This window comes from Rhea americana, unplaced genomic scaffold, assembly GCF_003343005.1.
Source record: "Rhea americana isolate MKP2758 unplaced genomic scaffold, rheAme1 scaffold_321, whole genome shotgun sequence".
NCBI classification, from domain to species: Eukaryota; Metazoa; Chordata; class Aves; order Rheiformes; family Rheidae; genus Rhea; species Rhea americana.
In genome coordinates this window covers 768,372-785,034 of record NW_028186448.1, presented here as the reverse complement: position 1 = coordinate 785,034, position 16,663 = coordinate 768,372, and the positions used below count along the sequence as shown (strand labels likewise).

At 47.7% G+C, this 16,663-nt stretch overlaps 4 protein-coding genes across 4 annotated transcripts in view; 3 read left to right on the top strand and 1 right to left on the bottom strand.

The window, feature by feature from the left end:
• Nucleotides 1–661: 661 nt before the first annotated feature.
• Nucleotides 662–4,995, top strand: CHIA (chitinase acidic; the record flags this gene model as incomplete). The annotated part of the gene is made up of 10 exons (XM_085310657.1): nucleotides 662–698; nucleotides 1,406–1,607; nucleotides 1,987–2,043; nucleotides 2,152–2,317; nucleotides 2,444–2,568; nucleotides 3,030–3,153; nucleotides 3,284–3,469; nucleotides 4,018–4,137; nucleotides 4,236–4,377; nucleotides 4,730–4,995. Coding segments are annotated over 10 exons (1,425 nt in total), but the record flags the coding sequence as incomplete, so codon positions are not given.
• Nucleotides 4,996–5,737: 742 nt separating this feature from the next.
• Nucleotides 5,738–8,063, top strand: CIMAP3 (ciliary microtubule associated protein 3). Its single transcript, XM_085310651.1, has 5 exons — nucleotides 5,738–5,762; nucleotides 6,113–6,255; nucleotides 6,575–6,673; nucleotides 7,450–7,583; nucleotides 7,865–8,063. Exons 1-5 carry the CDS (start codon nucleotides 5,738–5,740, stop codon nucleotides 8,061–8,063), a joined length of 600 nt encoding a protein of 199 aa, XP_085166777.1.
• Nucleotides 8,064–11,434: 3,371 nt separating this feature from the next.
• On the bottom strand, nucleotides 11,435–16,637 carry TAF8 (TATA-box binding protein associated factor 8). The gene is made up of 8 exons (XM_085310642.1): nucleotides 16,599–16,637; nucleotides 16,098–16,254; nucleotides 15,298–15,396; nucleotides 14,631–14,693; nucleotides 14,040–14,164; nucleotides 13,575–13,722; nucleotides 12,598–12,740; nucleotides 11,435–12,122 (listed from the first exon to the last, which is right to left on the bottom strand). Exons 1-8 carry the CDS (start codon nucleotides 16,629–16,631, stop codon nucleotides 11,979–11,981), a joined length of 912 nt encoding a protein of 303 aa, XP_085166768.1. The 5' UTR covers nucleotides 16,632–16,637; the 3' UTR covers nucleotides 11,435–11,978.
• The window catches only part of CCND3 (cyclin D3), a 51,107-nt gene continuing 50,899 nt past the window's right edge, over nucleotides 16,456–16,663 (top strand). Inside the window, exon 1 of the mRNA XM_085310645.1 lies at nucleotides 16,456–16,580. The gene's annotated coding sequence lies outside the window, so the exon portion shown is untranslated. The remainder of the gene's footprint in view (nucleotides 16,581–16,663) is intronic.

Here is a 16,663-nt window from a genome sequence, read left to right as displayed (position 1 = left end):
CATTTTGCTCACCGGTAAGTCCTGCTTGAGAGCTTCATTCTCTACCTTTAGGACGAGTATCGGTAGGTGTTTCACTGTTACCTTGGGGGGGTATACAAGGGCTTCCACCGGGATTTAACGGGTTGCTCTCTCTTTTATCAGAGGAGAAGCAMTAGCATTTACRTTCRCRRTGSTTCTGTACTGAGGCGATTTGGGAGYTGATTGTCTTTAGAAACGCAAATTCTTTATTTAATGCGGTTTACAATTGAAACGCGATGCTGGGACCAAGAAAATGGCACTGGGGAGCAGAAATGRACCCACTGATAGAAGTGCTTCTGTTGTCTGAAAAGCCAAGTATGTACCAGAGAGTTTCTGCTCTTCCAGACRTGCYTGCGGCTCCTCAGATCCCCCCTTGCTCAACCCTGGCTGAACGAATCCGGCAGAATGCCCAGMCCTTAGCGAGCGTGAGCTCTCCTGTGCCTCCACTTCCCACAGAGGGAACCGCCACCTGACATACAGCTTATGYTGGGTTCAGAACGGTCCTGCTCAAGAGGAGCAAAATGGGACCAGCGACAGAAGCACTTTCACTGCCTGCACAACAGACAATGTTACGCCAGAGGGCTTCTGCGAGTACAGCCATTACCCCATTTCTCAGGTCAAAGACTAACTGCACGCTCTTTTCTTTACAGGTCTGGCACTCCTGCTGAAYGCCCAGATAGGTATGTGCTTCCTCCCCARAACCCCTTCTCAGCACRAGCGTATACACARCGCTGCAGCAGACTTACGAGCTAGAAAGAGCGTGGGGTGGAAGGAGAGGCGGGCAGGCAGGCGGGCAGGTARCGATGGTGTCTCTGAAGACCAAAGCTCTGTGATGCATTGCAGGCCATTTCCCCAGGGCAAAGATGTCACTCTTCTTCACACACCTTTGCTCTCAGAATCCCCTTCCTGCTCAGTTTGAACGAAGCATGAGCACAGCCGCTAGCTTTGTCGAGGCAGAAGTTTACAAAGACGGGTCAATCAAGTTGCACAGCAGACACGCAGGTGGTTCCCCACCTTCCAGGCACTTCGTCAGGGATTCATTCTGCCTTGTTTCTCCCTTACCTGGCAACAAAGGAGAAAGACTCTGTGTGGTAAAGAAACCCAGCAGCCAGAACCACCCTGGCACCTGAGTCTGCRTGCACAACCGGTACCAGGACGGATTCCTTTCCTGAAATACAGTAGGAAGGAAACAAACCCGTTTTTATCCTTGGCTAGCTAGTTCATAGCAGGAGAGCCGACCCTACCTCACTTTCTCTGAACTCCTCTCCCTGCAAGGAAGCATTGCCCAGTYATTTCTTGTCAGGGCTCGTTACAATACTCTGCTGTAAGGAAGGAGTTTCTCCTGAGCACAGCTCAGCTCCACATCACCTCCTCCATTTCTCTGCAGGTACTGCCTATGTGCTGTCATGTTACTTCTCCAACTGGGCCCAGTACAGGCCTGGCCTTGGAGCCTTCATGCCTGACAACATTGACCCCTGCCTGTGCACTCATCTTCTATATGCCTTCGCTGGGATGTCCAAYAATGAGATCGCGACCATTGAATGGAATGATGTGACCCTTTACAAATCCTTCAATGGCTTGAAAAACCAGTACGTATTGAGAGCAAAGGGGACCATTCACCCTCCTTTTCATCTCAAATCCAGTTGCTAATGCACTGTCTTCCATCACAACAGCAAAGCAATCCATTGGTCAAGTGATGCTAACGAAAAGGGGCAGAGAGTTTGGGGAGAGGGCAGGCTGGGATGCAAGCACTAATCTGCTATGGATGCTGATCATAACTCCATCTGCCACGCACCTGCTCACTGGCTTTTGGACTAAGAGATCACAGTCTGCAGAGTAAAGCCTGCAGCAGGCTGTTAAGAAAAGCAGGAGCACTGTGCTTTATTTTGTTCCTCTGTGTACAATCAGAAATTGGTGACACCAAGCCTTTACACTTTGTGAAACATGTTCCTGTCTCTCGATTTGCAGGAACAAAAATCTGAAGACCCTCCTGTCTATTGGAGGATGGAATTTTGGAACAGCCAAGTAAGCTCACACCATCTTCTCCTTCTTAAAACTACATCCTGGCAAGGGAGGAAGAGCAGGAAAGGAGCACCAACCAAACCTGCACTCTGTTCTCCTCTGCTTCCCTAGGTTCTCACAAATGGTTGCCACTCCCGAGAACCGCCAGACCTTCATCAAATCGGTCATCAAATTCCTGCGCCAGTATGAATTTGATGGGCTGGACATTGACTGGGAATACCCTGGGTCCAGGGGMAGYCYAMCTCAGGACAAGGCTCTCTTTACCRTTCTCGTTAAGGTAGGCTGAAATAAAAGGCTTCTGATCAAGCCTCTGCTCTGCAGGGCACTGTCCAGAGCCCCAGAGCCTGGGAAGACCCAGCACARAGAGTCCAYGGTGAGGCCTGTTTCTTGGCATCTCTCACAGGAAATGCTGGCAGCCTTTGAGCAGGAAGCCAAACAGGTTAACAAGCCCAGGCTCCTCATCACCGCTGCTGTTGCTGCAGGACTTTCCWAYATTSAGYCTGGCTACCAGATTGCTGAGCTTGGAAAGTGAGTAGCAAACTCTCAGATACCACTGCAATGACTTAGTTGGCATTCTTTCGCACTGTTAAGGGAAATCGTGCCATTAACTGGCAGAAACCCACCGCACTTCTTGTGGACTCYCTAGGCTTCGGTGTAAGGTGAGGACGTGAGGGGAACATTGCTTGTTTGGTGGAGAAGGGGACARCTTGGGAACGGAAGGGTAATAAAAGTCTGCATCGAGACTCTTCAAGCCAATAGAGAGCACCTCTCAGTTCCCAGAACGCAAGCACACTTCCCACTCTGCATTTTCCCTCTCCTGGTGTAGGGGAAGTGGCTCTAGCTGCTTCCAACGCTTGCTCGAAAGAGGTCTTGAAGAACGTGGCTGTAGGGCCAAGGATGCCRCAGGGCAGGCGGCCAGCACTAAAGCAACCAGCAATACTGGGTGAATCAACAGGCCAGGACAYAGAGGCATGCAATGTTCTCCACAGATACCTGGACTACTTCCACGTGATGACATACGACTTCCATGGGTCATGGGATGGACACACTGGAGAGAACAGCCCTCTATACAAAGGCCCAGCTGACACTGGCAGCTATATCTACTTCAATGTCGTAAGTATACATTGGGATCCTGTGTCACAAGTTTTAGGTCTGCGATGACAGCGGTGACGAGAAATTCAAGAACCGGTCCTCCTCCCTGGGAATCCTGGCACAGACTCGAACTGTGACGGTTTTTCAACAGGATTATGCTATGAACTACTGGAAGAGCAATGGCGCCCCAGCTGAAAAACTTGTTGTTGGATTCCCAGCATATGGAAACACCTTCACACTGCAAAACCCATCTGACACTGCACTTGATGCCCCTACATCAGGACCTGGGCCTGCTGGACCCTACACACAAGAGGCTGGGACCTTGGCTTACTATGAGGTATGTGCATGCCATCATACACATTTATTGCTCAAGGAATTTTTACAAGGGACCCATGAAACATTATGAATGGCTACCTCGCACAGCATATTGTCTGTAGAGATCCAAAAGGGAAGGCAATTAAAATGACAAGATACAATCAGTGCATGAATATAAATATGTTTTATCTATTAACTGAATATTACTAAGCAATTTTAGTAGCAAGGGCTGGAAACAGATGAATAAGCCCTTCTGAAATTTAAGCATGTTTTCTCCAGTACTAGGATGGGATAATAATTGAAATTACTGACTATTGACTATTATGATGACAGTGCAGAGGGGACAAGGAACATGTTATACCTGGTCTTTTCCTCAAAGTGTTTATTGATTCCATGTAATCCCCAGAACTTGTTAAGCTTATTTTGCAAAAGCTAGGAAAACATTACCTGTCCTCAGAGATGAGATTTATAATCATGACTTAAGAATAGTGTCTAGAACATGTCACGGCTTGGACTTGTCAGTTTTTGCAAGATATTTCATAAAAAACAGTTCTCTGCTCTTTTCCCTAGATCTGCACTCTTTTGAATTCTGGAGCTACCCAGGTTTGGGATGCCCCCCAGGACGTGCCCTATGCCTACAAGGGCAGCACATGGGTTGGCTATGACAACAYCAAGAGCTTTAACATCAAGGTACAGTGGGAATCGGGGATGTACTAGCAATGCTTTGGGAGGACATCTGCAGTAGCAGGCGTTGGGACTAACTGGGTTTTTCCTCTGGCACTGAACAGGCTGACTGGCTGAAGAAGAACAACTATGGAGGTGCAATGGTATGGTCCCTTGCTATGGATGACTTCACTGGCTCTTTCTGCAAAGAGGGCAAATATCCCCTGATCTCCACCCTGAAGGCGGCTCTTGGCCTGCAAAGCAGCAGTGAGTAACTTGAGCAGCATGTGTTATTGAAGGCGACACTCTAGCTCAGTACTGATGCCGGGTTTCAGAGAGCCATGAACTTTTAAGTCTAGGGGCTTGGAGGATAATGACTCTCTGTGGGAGTCACAACTACAGACCACCCAGGAAAGATCCCTTCACTCCACAGCCTCTAGGACAAAAGAGCGAGACTGAGACCTGAGGCCAACGGTTTCCAAGGCCAGATATGAACCCTGCCAAACTTTGGGGGAACAAAGTCTAGTCTGCTGACCCCACACCACAGATGGGACTCTGGAGGGAGGGAGTGCTGAGAGACCATCAGAYACCAGTAATCCCTTCCCTGCTCTTATTTCAGGCTGTGTGCCCCCTTCTCAACCCAATCCTCCAGTAACTGCAGCTCCCAGTACTACAAGTGGGAGTGGGAGCGGGAGCGGGAGCTCAGGGAGCAATCCCGGCAGCTCCACTGGAAGCGGCTTCTGTGCTGGCAAGACCAACGGCATCTATCCAGATCCATCCAGCAAGAGCAGCTTCTACAACTGCGACGAYGGCGAAACCTACCTGGAGAGCTGCCAGGCCGGCCTCGTCTTTGATACCAGCTGCTCCTGCTGCAACTGGTCATGAAGATACCAATTYGAGAACAGCAGACAGTCCCCTCTAAGCTAATCACAAGGAATAATAGYGATGAAATAAAGTGCTCTCCAACAGCAACAACCCTCTCTGCTTGCACTCATCTCGCTCTTAATATTCCTATGCTCCCTGATTCCCTCTTGATACTTGCAMCCCTGCTCAGGGAACGGCAGCAATCCACAAGCTGGACTTCATCAGCCCCACACTGGCCTTTTCTGGGTTTTCTCACTGGCCTTGCTTGCATGCCAGCCGGGCAGAGCGGAAAGAGGTGGAGGAGGAGATGGGGAATATCAGGCTGAGCCATGAGGAAGCACACAGACAAGGTTCCTGGCAGCATAGCTAAGTAACTGCTTCACAGAGTCCTCTGCCACCTACTCACATCCATGCCAATAGCTGCTCCTGGCTGCAGGAGGTAGGCCAGCTAGGCAAGTTTCTAGGATGGTGTGGAAGAAACAGTATTTCAAACACAGGCACACAGATTCCTGTCCCATCCTGTCCTGTCCCTTTTCAGGGGCTTCAAATAAGAGAGTTCAGCTTTCTGAGCTCTTGGGAGGATAGTCTCCTCTAGGAAACACCAGTCCACAAGGTTTTTACCAATCCTCTTTTCATGCCGCTCTTAGGAACTACAGTCATCAGCATTCCCTTCAGCAAAGTACCCGCCCCCCCACCGCCCCCGTGTCTATAGCAACTGGAGTACACACATATCCTAACACCTCTGCGCAAGCTCACAGGCAGCATGATTGATGAGTGGGAGCTGACAGGTGAGCCGTGCAAGGCACACATTGATGGGGGCTACGGGCAGGAGGGCTTTTCCTCTCACACAGCTTCCTGGAGGCATCATGCTCCCCCAGCTATCTGCCGCACAACTGGTCCACAAGGCACCTCTTTGTTCAGGCTGGTGACAGAGAGGCCTTTGTGGCAGAAGGGAACAGCTCCCCGAAGGGCTGTCTCCTCATAATTGTCTGCAGGCAGGGGAAATTACCAGCTGGGAGATGGGAAGATGCTTCACTTCAGGAAACAGAGCACACTTGGAAACGAGGAGAAGCAGTTAAGATGTTGTCTCCCCAGGGATGAATCACACAGGTGGCATTTCCCTCTCCTGGCCTCACAGGTGTGCAGAAGCAGATTTCCTTTGGATCATGTCAAGAGCGAAAATTGTTCCCTCTCCACTATGCACCAGACAGGCTGGGGATCCAGATGATACCTATCAAGGGAGACCCTTGGCTTGGGCCAGGCTGTTATCAGAATCACAGGGTGAGTTTTTCAGCTTTTAAAATGAGTTTTTCCTTTACAGCAGACATATGGTATAAGAGCAATAGGACTATGGTCAGACAGATACGGCATCCCCAGCACCTGTCCTGCAAAGTCATTTTACATGGTCTATGCAGATATCTAGGAAAAGACATTCTCATCCTGGAAAAATTACAACTAGATGTACTGGTCTTCAAGGTCCTAAAGTGCCCTAGCAATATAAATGTGTGAGAAATCAGAGAATTTAGAGAGATTGCTCAAGTACAGAAGTTCTGGCCTTCCCCTGTTGCAAACGTAAGATGTTTCTGCTTTTGAATCACAGAAAAGCAGCCTGGTATACTCTTTGGCTCACAAGCCACAAAGCAAGAAAGGCTATGTGATAGGAGCAAGAACAGCTCAACGTTTCATACCAGAGCCACAGGTAAGAAGAGCAATCTTCAAAGTGGCAGAGCCACAGCTTTAGAATTTGTAGCCTGTTCCCACCATACACTACCAGTTTTGATCGCATTTGCTGGGAGTGCATGTCACTTGTGCACAGCATGAGCTCCACGCATTGCTTCAGTTCCACTTGAGAAAGAGAACTGAAATGCTGCAGCCGCCTGTGGGGACCAGAGAAGTCCCTCAGGAGTCTTCCATCCCCTGCAGACATCCGTTGCTCTCACTTTTTATTCTCACTTTCATTGGTTGTGAGGCTTTTTTTTCCAGAAACAAACTCTGCTGGAGAATGAGAAAGATTTGGAAAACCAGTCCTCTTTTCAATATCTGTGCCCTTAGCAGACAGGCAAATACAAACCAAATGTATAGTAATCATAGATCTCCCTATACATAACCTAGGGGCAGGTAAATTCCTGTGCTGAGCCTAGAGTCATACACGTACTCTTTACTTCCACACACACACACACGAACATATTGAGGCAAAATGAGGGGAAGAGCACAGCTATGTTGCCTGACCAAAGCAATATATTTTCTGGCCTAACTTCTGTAGAATAACAATATACCATTAGAGATGTCAGAGGACACATTGGGTAAGCAATAGCGAGTGCCTATTTGACTTGTTCTGCTGTTTTTACACTAGCAGAGTATCCAGAGTATTAATTGAACAGCAGTTCTATAATATCCAGCTGGCTGCTGATCAGACCACTTAGGAATGTTTTGTGGAACATAAAATCTTCTGTATTGAAATTTTCTCTTTTACAGACTGTGACTCCTGGCCCCGGAACGTACCAGTCATGGTGGAAGAGAGAGAGAAAATATCAGCCTGCCTATGCCCCATTTTCCATTAAATCACCACGATTTCCAGATAAGCCTTTGGATAGAGAATTTTTCCCTGGGTAACATAACTCATTTTCTTACAGCTTTAATAACTAGCAGGAGCACTAGCAGAGACAAATACTAAGGTACAAATGGGAGATAGGCAACTGTGTTCCCAGTAACCCTTTGTATGTTTGAAAAATCCCTCTGCAAGTACACGGTTTAGTCTTTTTTACCTAGCAGGATGACTAGAAGACCACAACATATATTTCTCCCATGGATTAAGGTAGGACTGGTAAATTAGCATATCACAAACATCACGTTCCTGTTAGAGAAATGATATTGTGCTTAAACCTTTTAGACCTGGAACTTACGAAGCAGACAAGCTATTACACAAAAAAATCACCTGGCCGATGAAGTTTGGGTCTCCAGATTGGTCTTCAGTGCCAATGCCAGTGAAGAGGACACTAAAAGCAGAGGTATCGAACATATCAGCAGGGATAAGGGGATGGGATTCCCTGCAGACTACTACTGACAAAGGAAATCAGATGATTGCTTAAAAGCATTTTGTCATCCTTTCCTCACTTTCCTGCTGGATGTGTGGCTGTACTAGCCTGGGACACAAGCCCCATGGCTATTTTTCTATCAGAAAAACCCCTTTGCTGAAACCAAGTGTGGTGAAAATGGCTACAGCCCTCTGGGAAAAAAAAAAACAAAAAAACAAACAAACAAACAAACAAACTTCCATCAGGAAGTTTGCTCTAGAATTAAGATTGTAGCCAAACAGCGAGAGACCCTGTGTGCAGACTTTTCTGTGCAGCTCGCCAGGGAGGAAAACGTTCCCAACTTAAAATATTGGTTAAGGGGTGTGAAAGCTATTTCCTACTGAGTCCTGGCAGAGCGATGCGTTGAGGAACATCTAATGGATATTGGTTTTCTTCTAGCTGATCGCCGACAGGGAATTCAGGAAACATCGGAACCGGATAGCCTACCTGAGCTTGTACTACGGCTGAGCCGCAACACCCCCCTTCCCGCTCCGGCAGCCGCCTCGGGCTTCTTCCCAAACCCCCTGCTCTTCTGGAGACATTTGTCCACACCACTCTGCCTCCCAAAATAAAATCTCTTCAAAAAGAGGCATTTGTCACTTCTGCCTGTGCTTACCTGCTATCATGCCACCTATTTACGGGAAAAAAGGCCAGTAAGGAGGGGAAGAGCGGTGGGTGTCCCCAGCCTGTGGCACTCGGCCCCACGGGCCCTCTGCGGCCTGCCTCTGCGGCCGCCATCTTCTCTGCGTCGCCATGGAGACGCCTCACAGCGCGGCCCTCACCAAAATGGCTACCCTCCCTCCCCACCCCCGTACCAACACAGGGGGCTCCCCCCCCCCAAATCTACCCCTCGCTAGCACCACAGAGACGCCAAATCGGCAGCGCTGCCAGTCTTCACCTGGGAGAGGTGAAGACTTCAACCTCAAGAGCAGCAGGTAGCTTCTCGCTCCGCTGAAAGAGTCACGAAAGTCACCCCTGCCAGGGGCCCAGACCATAGCTCCTCCACCATGAGCCTTCAGAAAACACATCCGTGAAAAGAGAATAAAGCACAGTCCACAACAATTTTAAATCAGCACGCAGTAATATATCCCAGGCGAAGAGTACTGTGCTGGAAAAAGATAGACCAGATGGCCTACAAGATGTGCTTCTGCACTCTTAGCTTTGTACCTACTGACGTGAGGAAGTCGTTTCTGAGCACAGAGCAAGCTTCGTGCTGCTCGTGAAGAACGTGGCCATGAAAACAAGTGTCATCTGAAACAGAAAGGTCCTGGTCTTATCATCATTTGTTTTTGTAATGTACAACTCAGACCTTAGGACCTATATAGACATACCTTCATGCACACATACATGCCCATACCTGCACGCCTCAGGGGAATATTAATAACAAGCAATATTCAATCTAGCCACTGATCACAAAGCAGACTTCATAATTTCTGTAGCTGTTTAGCCGTTTCTGTAGCAATTTCACATGTAGTGCAATTTCAATAACACAACCAAAATATATTCTTCTGGTTTCCCACTTTCTGTCCCATTGCAACAGCTGCTCAAAGCCTTTTTTCTCTCTACACACTGGCCTCTTCCCTTACAACCACAAGAGGCTACTTTGCAGTTGCAGCTGTCCAGAAGGGATGCAGCTGCTGATTCTCAATTGCTCTTTTGGGGCAGCCTTTCAAAGGTGAAAGCATGACTCACTGGAAGCTATTCTCCTAAGGCCTGGCTTTTATGGTCATTTCCAGGTCCACCGCCGTCTTCATGGCTGATGCTACGTATCTCACCTCCCTCTATCTCATTTTCTAATTAGGAAAAAAAATAGATGTGTAAGAAAGAAAGATGTAAAAGCAGTACCTAGGATTCTGCAATCCTTCTCCACCAAATGTTCCACTTGTGATTGGAAAAACCATCTAATCCATCTAATGAAGTTTTTACAAAATTGATGATACCTCAGTAGGCACTTTGTCTTCAGCGAGCATATTTCTAATGAAACAAAGTTTGTGTTAGGAAAATCCCAACTTTCTCAGCTGCCAAGTCTTGTGTGGCGTAAGGAAGAGATGCAGAGGGAAGAACAAGACTCCTGACTGCTCTGCGAGAGCTCTGCCAAGACCCAAGTGAACACATAGCTGGGCTCCATTCACATGCTTTTCCACTCTTTCCAAATTCCAAGGACTCGATCAGTTTTCCTTGTAGGACATAAAGTTTCTTTTATTATGAACATAAAAATTACTATTTTCACTCTACATTTTTCCCCTACCCAGGAGGGATTTTGTAATTATGAAAAATGCATAATTCAAGTAAAGAAAAATAGATATAAGTTTTTATATACACATACATACACAATGTATCTCTGTACATTCATTATTCTGTACAACCAAGGCACCAGCAGGAATGACAATGGCACACGCAGGACTCTTGCTAGAGATGTCATTTCAGATTGTTTGGCAAGAATGCCTGTTTCCACTGAAAGAATTCCTCCTCCTTTTCTACCTCCTCCCTGAGTGATGCCACCTGGGGAAGAGGGAGGCCTGCGAGAACTGCTTAACTGAACTGAGGTGAACACATATACACATAACTTATCTACCCCTTGACTGCAACAGACTTCCTGCACTTCACTATTATTCTGGGAAGCAAAAAGTAGTCTGGCAATTTGTAGCAGGCAGTTTCATAGCCTTTGCTGCCTCTCAGGACCATGTTTGATCTACAAGAAAGATGTAGTCTTAACTACCGCATAAAGAGATTTTAAACTAGCATGAATGAGAAAAAGCTGAGTGGTAGTAGGGACTACTGAATCCACCTCATTTAATCATGCTTGGGAGCCTGGACCAAACAGGAGCCTTTTGTCAAAGGAAGTCAACCTGTATTTTGCCCAAGGTCGAGTGAAGATTAAAGGAAAGGCCTCCAAAACCAGCTAATGATTACAATACTCTCATCATAGTTCATTTTCACTGCTGAAAAGGAAGCTTATACTTAGGACAGGGGTAGAAGGCCGGGGAGTAGGGGGAGAATTCTGTAGATAAAAGCCCATATCTGAGAAAGAACAAAATAAAAAAGTGTGATCAACAGAATGGCCCTGTGGACTGTAATCAATACAGCTTTATTTCATATTCCAAGGTTTTCAGCACAGCATCTTTCAAATAGCTGGCGAAGGCATGAAGTCTCAAAGGATTTGTGCTGTGTTGAAACTAACAATGGAACTGAAAAATGGCCTGAAGCAGCTGTTAAATCTTACCATTCATACTGCTAAAAAACAATCTGAAAGCAGGGCAGTGTAAACACTACACTTAGTGCTTTTAAGTTAGAAGTGCAGCTGCAGTCAGAAAAGTGAACATAAAAAGCCATCTTAGCTCTGTATTTACACTTTGTTCTCTTACCAAGATATCAGACGCCTTCAGTTTATAAAAGAAGAGTCTATTTGCTTTCACCTGCCAACAATACAGACATTTTAAAAACAGAAAACCTCTCTAGGCTTTTTCTGTCTCTGTTACACATGCTCCTTAGATTGTAAGGCCAGACGAGGTCAATTGCAGAAGATTCTCTTCTAATCTGTGAGACAGACACAAACAAATTATGCCCGTGTATTCTGTAGTGCCTGCTGGGAAGCACTAAGCAGCAAGAACCCTTGTGCCCTTTCTCCTTAGAGAGTAAAGCCAGTCAAAGAGAAGGAACAGTTCCCATCTGTAACCAAGTGGCCTCCAACGCTTTTAAGAATTGACAATTCACCATTCCAAGTCAGCAGGAGTGGAGGGGAAGAGGGAGCATTTCAAACCAGGATGAGAGTGTAGGAGAGAGAGATCGTATTTCTGCTTCTGCCACTCTACCAGCCTGATTGCCTCTTCTGTCTCCTGTCATGCCCCTCACCCACAGCAGCAGAGGTGATCTGCCAGGACAGCCAGAGAACTGGGCTCCACTTCCTCTGAGCAGTCAGCTAGCTACACTTCACTTCTTTCTGCGGATCTTGGGCTTTTTCACTGGCCGGAGGTAAGGATTGTCAATCACATTGTCCTCCCCATTCCGGCTGCCTGATAGGGAGGTGTTCTGCTGTAGCACTGAAGCATTTTCTTTTTCAGGTCCTGAATCATCCTGTTACACAAAAATAGAAGCATAAATAAAGTTAGGCGTTAGGCTAGAAATGGTTTAGGAGTTCAAACACTACAGAGCCTATGGGCAAAAGAGGTAAGAAGCAGTCAACACAAACTGCAGCACACAAGGCGCTGCATTAAAAGTGCAGACTTCTGATTTCTGACACAGGTAGATCTCTCTGAGAACAGTGTAAGATCTTATGAGAGTCCTCTCTCCTCTAACACTGAAATGAAGGTTTCCCTGAAAAAACATGATCCAGCACCAAATAACCTCATTACACAGTGCACCCTGCAGAACATTAGGGAACCATGACAGTGTTAGTCATTCACACCTGGGGAGGTGCTATAAAATGCAACACACATTGCCATTTTCCACCCACTCTGCCCAGCTGCAAGGAAGACAAACAAAGCAGAATCAGGTTTCATGTTTAAGAAAGTCAGGCCCAAGGGACCTTGATCTCTGAAGCTGGGCATACCGTGCTCATATGGAGGGGGAGGTTCTCTGTGTCTGTCTGATCATCTTGTTCAGACGAATCTGTTTCTTCCATTTGCTGCATTTCCAGCTCGGAGGGAAGAAGAGCAGTCAGGTAGGGTACTGTGAAAGGCCTAGCAGCAATCACTAGGATTGGAGAAAATGAGAGTCAGCAAGTTGGGAAAAGCCTCCTCAACTCAGAGGTGTGAAGCACAAAGATAATCAATTACTTAAAGACCAAACACTCTCACTGGTTCAAGTTTTAAACAATCCCTCACTGTCATTCACACACACTCTTCCTGACACTCCCAGGGGTCAGGAATGAAATATGAGGCCCTGAAAAAGGGCAGCCTCTAATTTCCTATTTTCTGACTCAAAGCCTTTTTTATGTTTCCAACCAAGGACACATCATACAAATACAAAAAGTTCCTTCCTGACCTTCATAAAAGTTCAATTGCCTCACTTCTAGAAGCTTCACTTAGTCCCCCTTAGACATCTATGCTCCCTGTGAGCTTTGGGAAGGTGAAAATTCTCATCACTGCTTTGCAGTCAGCAAAATAGAGCAAAAGCCTGCCTGTGAGAAGAGGAAATCCTGCAGTGCTCATCATCACTGACTAGCACAGAAATGTCTGGGCAACTGAGAGAGGAACCGACTTGCTCAGTTACACAGAGCACCAGACAGGATTGGGGGGAGCACACAGGAGGCCTGGAATAGAGCACCTATCAGCCAAGGCCTTCTGCAGCATCAGGAGAAAGGATAAGCCTTTGTTTAAGGTGGGAACCTGCAACTTGGCAGAACTAGCTTTCATTCTGAACCCTGTGTTCTTCACCCCTGTTTATAATAGAAAATTCCTCATTTCCCTCCTTTCCTTGGCAGGGCAAACAAAACACGATCCTCTAGTGCTCACTTCCTGCAGTAACAGGAACTATAAAGGTATACTCAGCCAGAGAGCTGGGCACTAAGTGTCCTAGATAACTCACATGGGAATGTGCTAACATCATCTTTGAAGAGACTCTGTGTTTCTCCCGTCTTTGCCATGAAGCGTGTGAGAGCTCTTTCTACATCGCGTCTTTGAGATGCTGCCTTTTCCCGTAGGACCTGATAATCAGAAACCGGCTCCCGATAGGTCTGTGGAGCAGTGAAGGGGAAAAAAAGATCAGTTACTGGATGCAGTGCTGTCAACTGAAGTTCAAAACATTACTAAGATTCAGAAGCTACAGGCAAACATAGACCTTCAACATGCACGGCCTTTCAGAGAGCTACACGTCAGCCAGCCTAAAATCTACAGCGAGGGTGACTCGCAAATGTTAAGCGATGCATGAAGTCAGGAGAACTGATGCCTTGGATAAAAACACCAGCACCATAGTAACAATACTTATACACCAACTACTGATGCCATTGACTTAAGACAAACCCCAAATGACACATAGGTCTTTTTCACTCACTGGTGTCTTGATGTAGGTGTGAGGATCTGGAAACTCAGGGAAGTGGCCAGGGATATGGGATGGATGTGGCTTGTTTTGTCCAGCTGTCAGGGCTTTGGGAGTCACAGGTTGGTTTGTCACAGGAGCTACAGTTCAAAAAACATGCACACACAGATCAGCCAGCATCATTCTGTCAAGTATCAGGCATAAAGAAGTGCTAACCTACACTGTGCTGTGACCCATGATTCTCGGTCCTGTAAAAGGAACAGAGTATTTCCCATAAGCAATAGTCACTTACGGCCATGTCTGGCATCCTACAAGGGAACGAGGGTTACTCAAGCCCTCTCTCCTGTACATAGAAAACAAAACCATCTTCAGAGTTTTGTGAGCAATAAGGATGCTAAAGGAAAGGCAACTGATGCCGATTTGTTGGAGGGTGTCCTTCCTTCACTGATTACATAGTCATTACAGAAATCCTTTAACGTGAGCTGCACATCCAGAAGCAATACACTGCATCACTCATCCGAGGAGCATGGGCTCTCTGGATGCCAGATGGGAACACTAAATTATTTCCAATTTCCTAGGTACAAAGAGAAGAGCTCTCCCACGTACGGGCAGTGATGACCATTCTCTGGGAACGCTTGGCATATGCGGGAAGTGTTTCTACATTGAACCCTGAAACAGAAAAGGAAACAGAAATCACATCAGGAGTTTGTCCTGTCAAAAATTCCTCCTCCTAGGCCTTATTCCATTCAGAAAGTCAGGCAGAATTTTGCCAAGGGCTCTGCTGTACATATGAATGAAAATTGTGCACTGTTTACATTTTTACTGGATCCACAACAGAGAGAGCTGAGCACCTATATAAGGCCCTTCCCTGAACAGCTGGACTGTTCTCATCCTCAGTTCTATTAGCAGCCTTTGCCATTTCCACAAGAACTGAAGTTTAGCAATTTCTAGCTGAAGAAAGCCAAATGCATAGAAAGCAGGAAAAAAGCAACCCCAAGCTGAGCAGGTGTCAGAGTAGCACAGAGTTGTTCTCCCCTGTCCCAAGAAACTGCCATTCTGCTACACCAAAACCCCTCATGTGCAGTATGGGGCTGCAGCCACTGGCAGCCACTGAGCTCAGTGCCCGTCTGAGAAGATGCTGATACTCACTCAGGACAGTGGGCATTACACAAACACTAGAAAGATGGGGGAAAAGATTTTCCTCCCAAGATAACACATCCAAATCCTCTGCAACACAGGCAGTGGAAATTACTGAGACCAGTCAGCTACTTACCCATTTCAACTAACGTAACCACTATATCAGAGAGTGTTGGCTGCGTTCTGGCTGTATGTTCACAGTAGGACTTGGCACTTCTTCCAATTTCAGAAATATCTGGGAAAGAAATAGCACCATATATTCTTTCCAGATAGTAACTACAGATTTATATCAGCCCAACCCTGGCTTTAGACACCTGATTTTCAGGTCATTTTTAGCAAATCTATTAAGAAAAGAAAAACAGCTCTTGAAATCCAGTCTTATAATTTGCATATTTAAACTTAAAACATGTGCAAAGTATGGAGACAGTAAAGATCAGTCAAATGTTTTCCATAAGTGCAATAGCAAAATGTTTGGCATATCAGTCCACAAGCACAAACAAAACCAGCAAAACATGCAACTGGAGATCCTGGGCACACCACTCAGAAAAGTAGTAGAGTTTCAAGGCTGAAACCAACCAAGTACCTGGGACTTTTCTCTATTTATTCTGGCAGCATCTCCATGAAATACATGGTGCTGCAACTCCCACCTCACACACCCAGGGACAGGTTCCCAAAGCGGTTTAGATGTCTGATGCTCACCAAGGAAAACAATTAAATGCTTCTGAGTTCGAGCAAGCTGCTCGCCACCGCAGAAGTCTGCGAGCCCAGGGGTACACTCCAAGCACCGGCCCAGCTTTCTACTCGTGCTGAAACCACCAGCACGAGCCAGACGGAACAGGGCAAATTCGGGAAGGGGCACTGGGAGAAATAAGCAAGCGCCGGGGGGGGCCGCTGCGACCTCGCTGCACGGGGGGAAGCGGCCGCGACTCCACTCACAGCTCTGGAGCATCTCGGTGAGGGTCTCCACGGCGGCCTTCTCGGCGCTCTCGAAGCCGGCCTCGGTGAGCAGGGAGCTGACCACCACCTGCAGCGTCCGCCGCCGCGCCAGGTAGTAGTTATCCGCCGGCGTCGTGGGCTGCTTGCTGCCGGACCTCTGCGGACACACGGCCCCGCCGAGCTCAGAGCGCTGCCCGACGCCCCCTCCCCGGGGCTCCATATAACGGGCTGCGGCCCCTTTAAGAACAAGGGGGGGGCCCCCTCCGGGCCGGTACCCCCCCCATCCCGGTCCTCCAGCCAATCCAGCGTCACTGCTAAGCCCCGGCCCCCTCCAGCCCTTCAGCCAATCAGCGCCTCCCTCTCTTCAGCCGGCGCCTGCGAGCCCTACGGGCAGACCGCGGCCGCCTCGGCGCCGCGGGCGAGAACGAGCCCTTGGCCCGCCCGCGCCGCGCCGCGCGCCCTCCCCAACGGCCCCGCGCGCCGGTAAGGAGCCGCCGTTACCGTGCCGGAGCCGCCGGCCGCGGTGTCGGCCATCTTGGAGCCATATGAGGCTGTGCGCGTGCGCC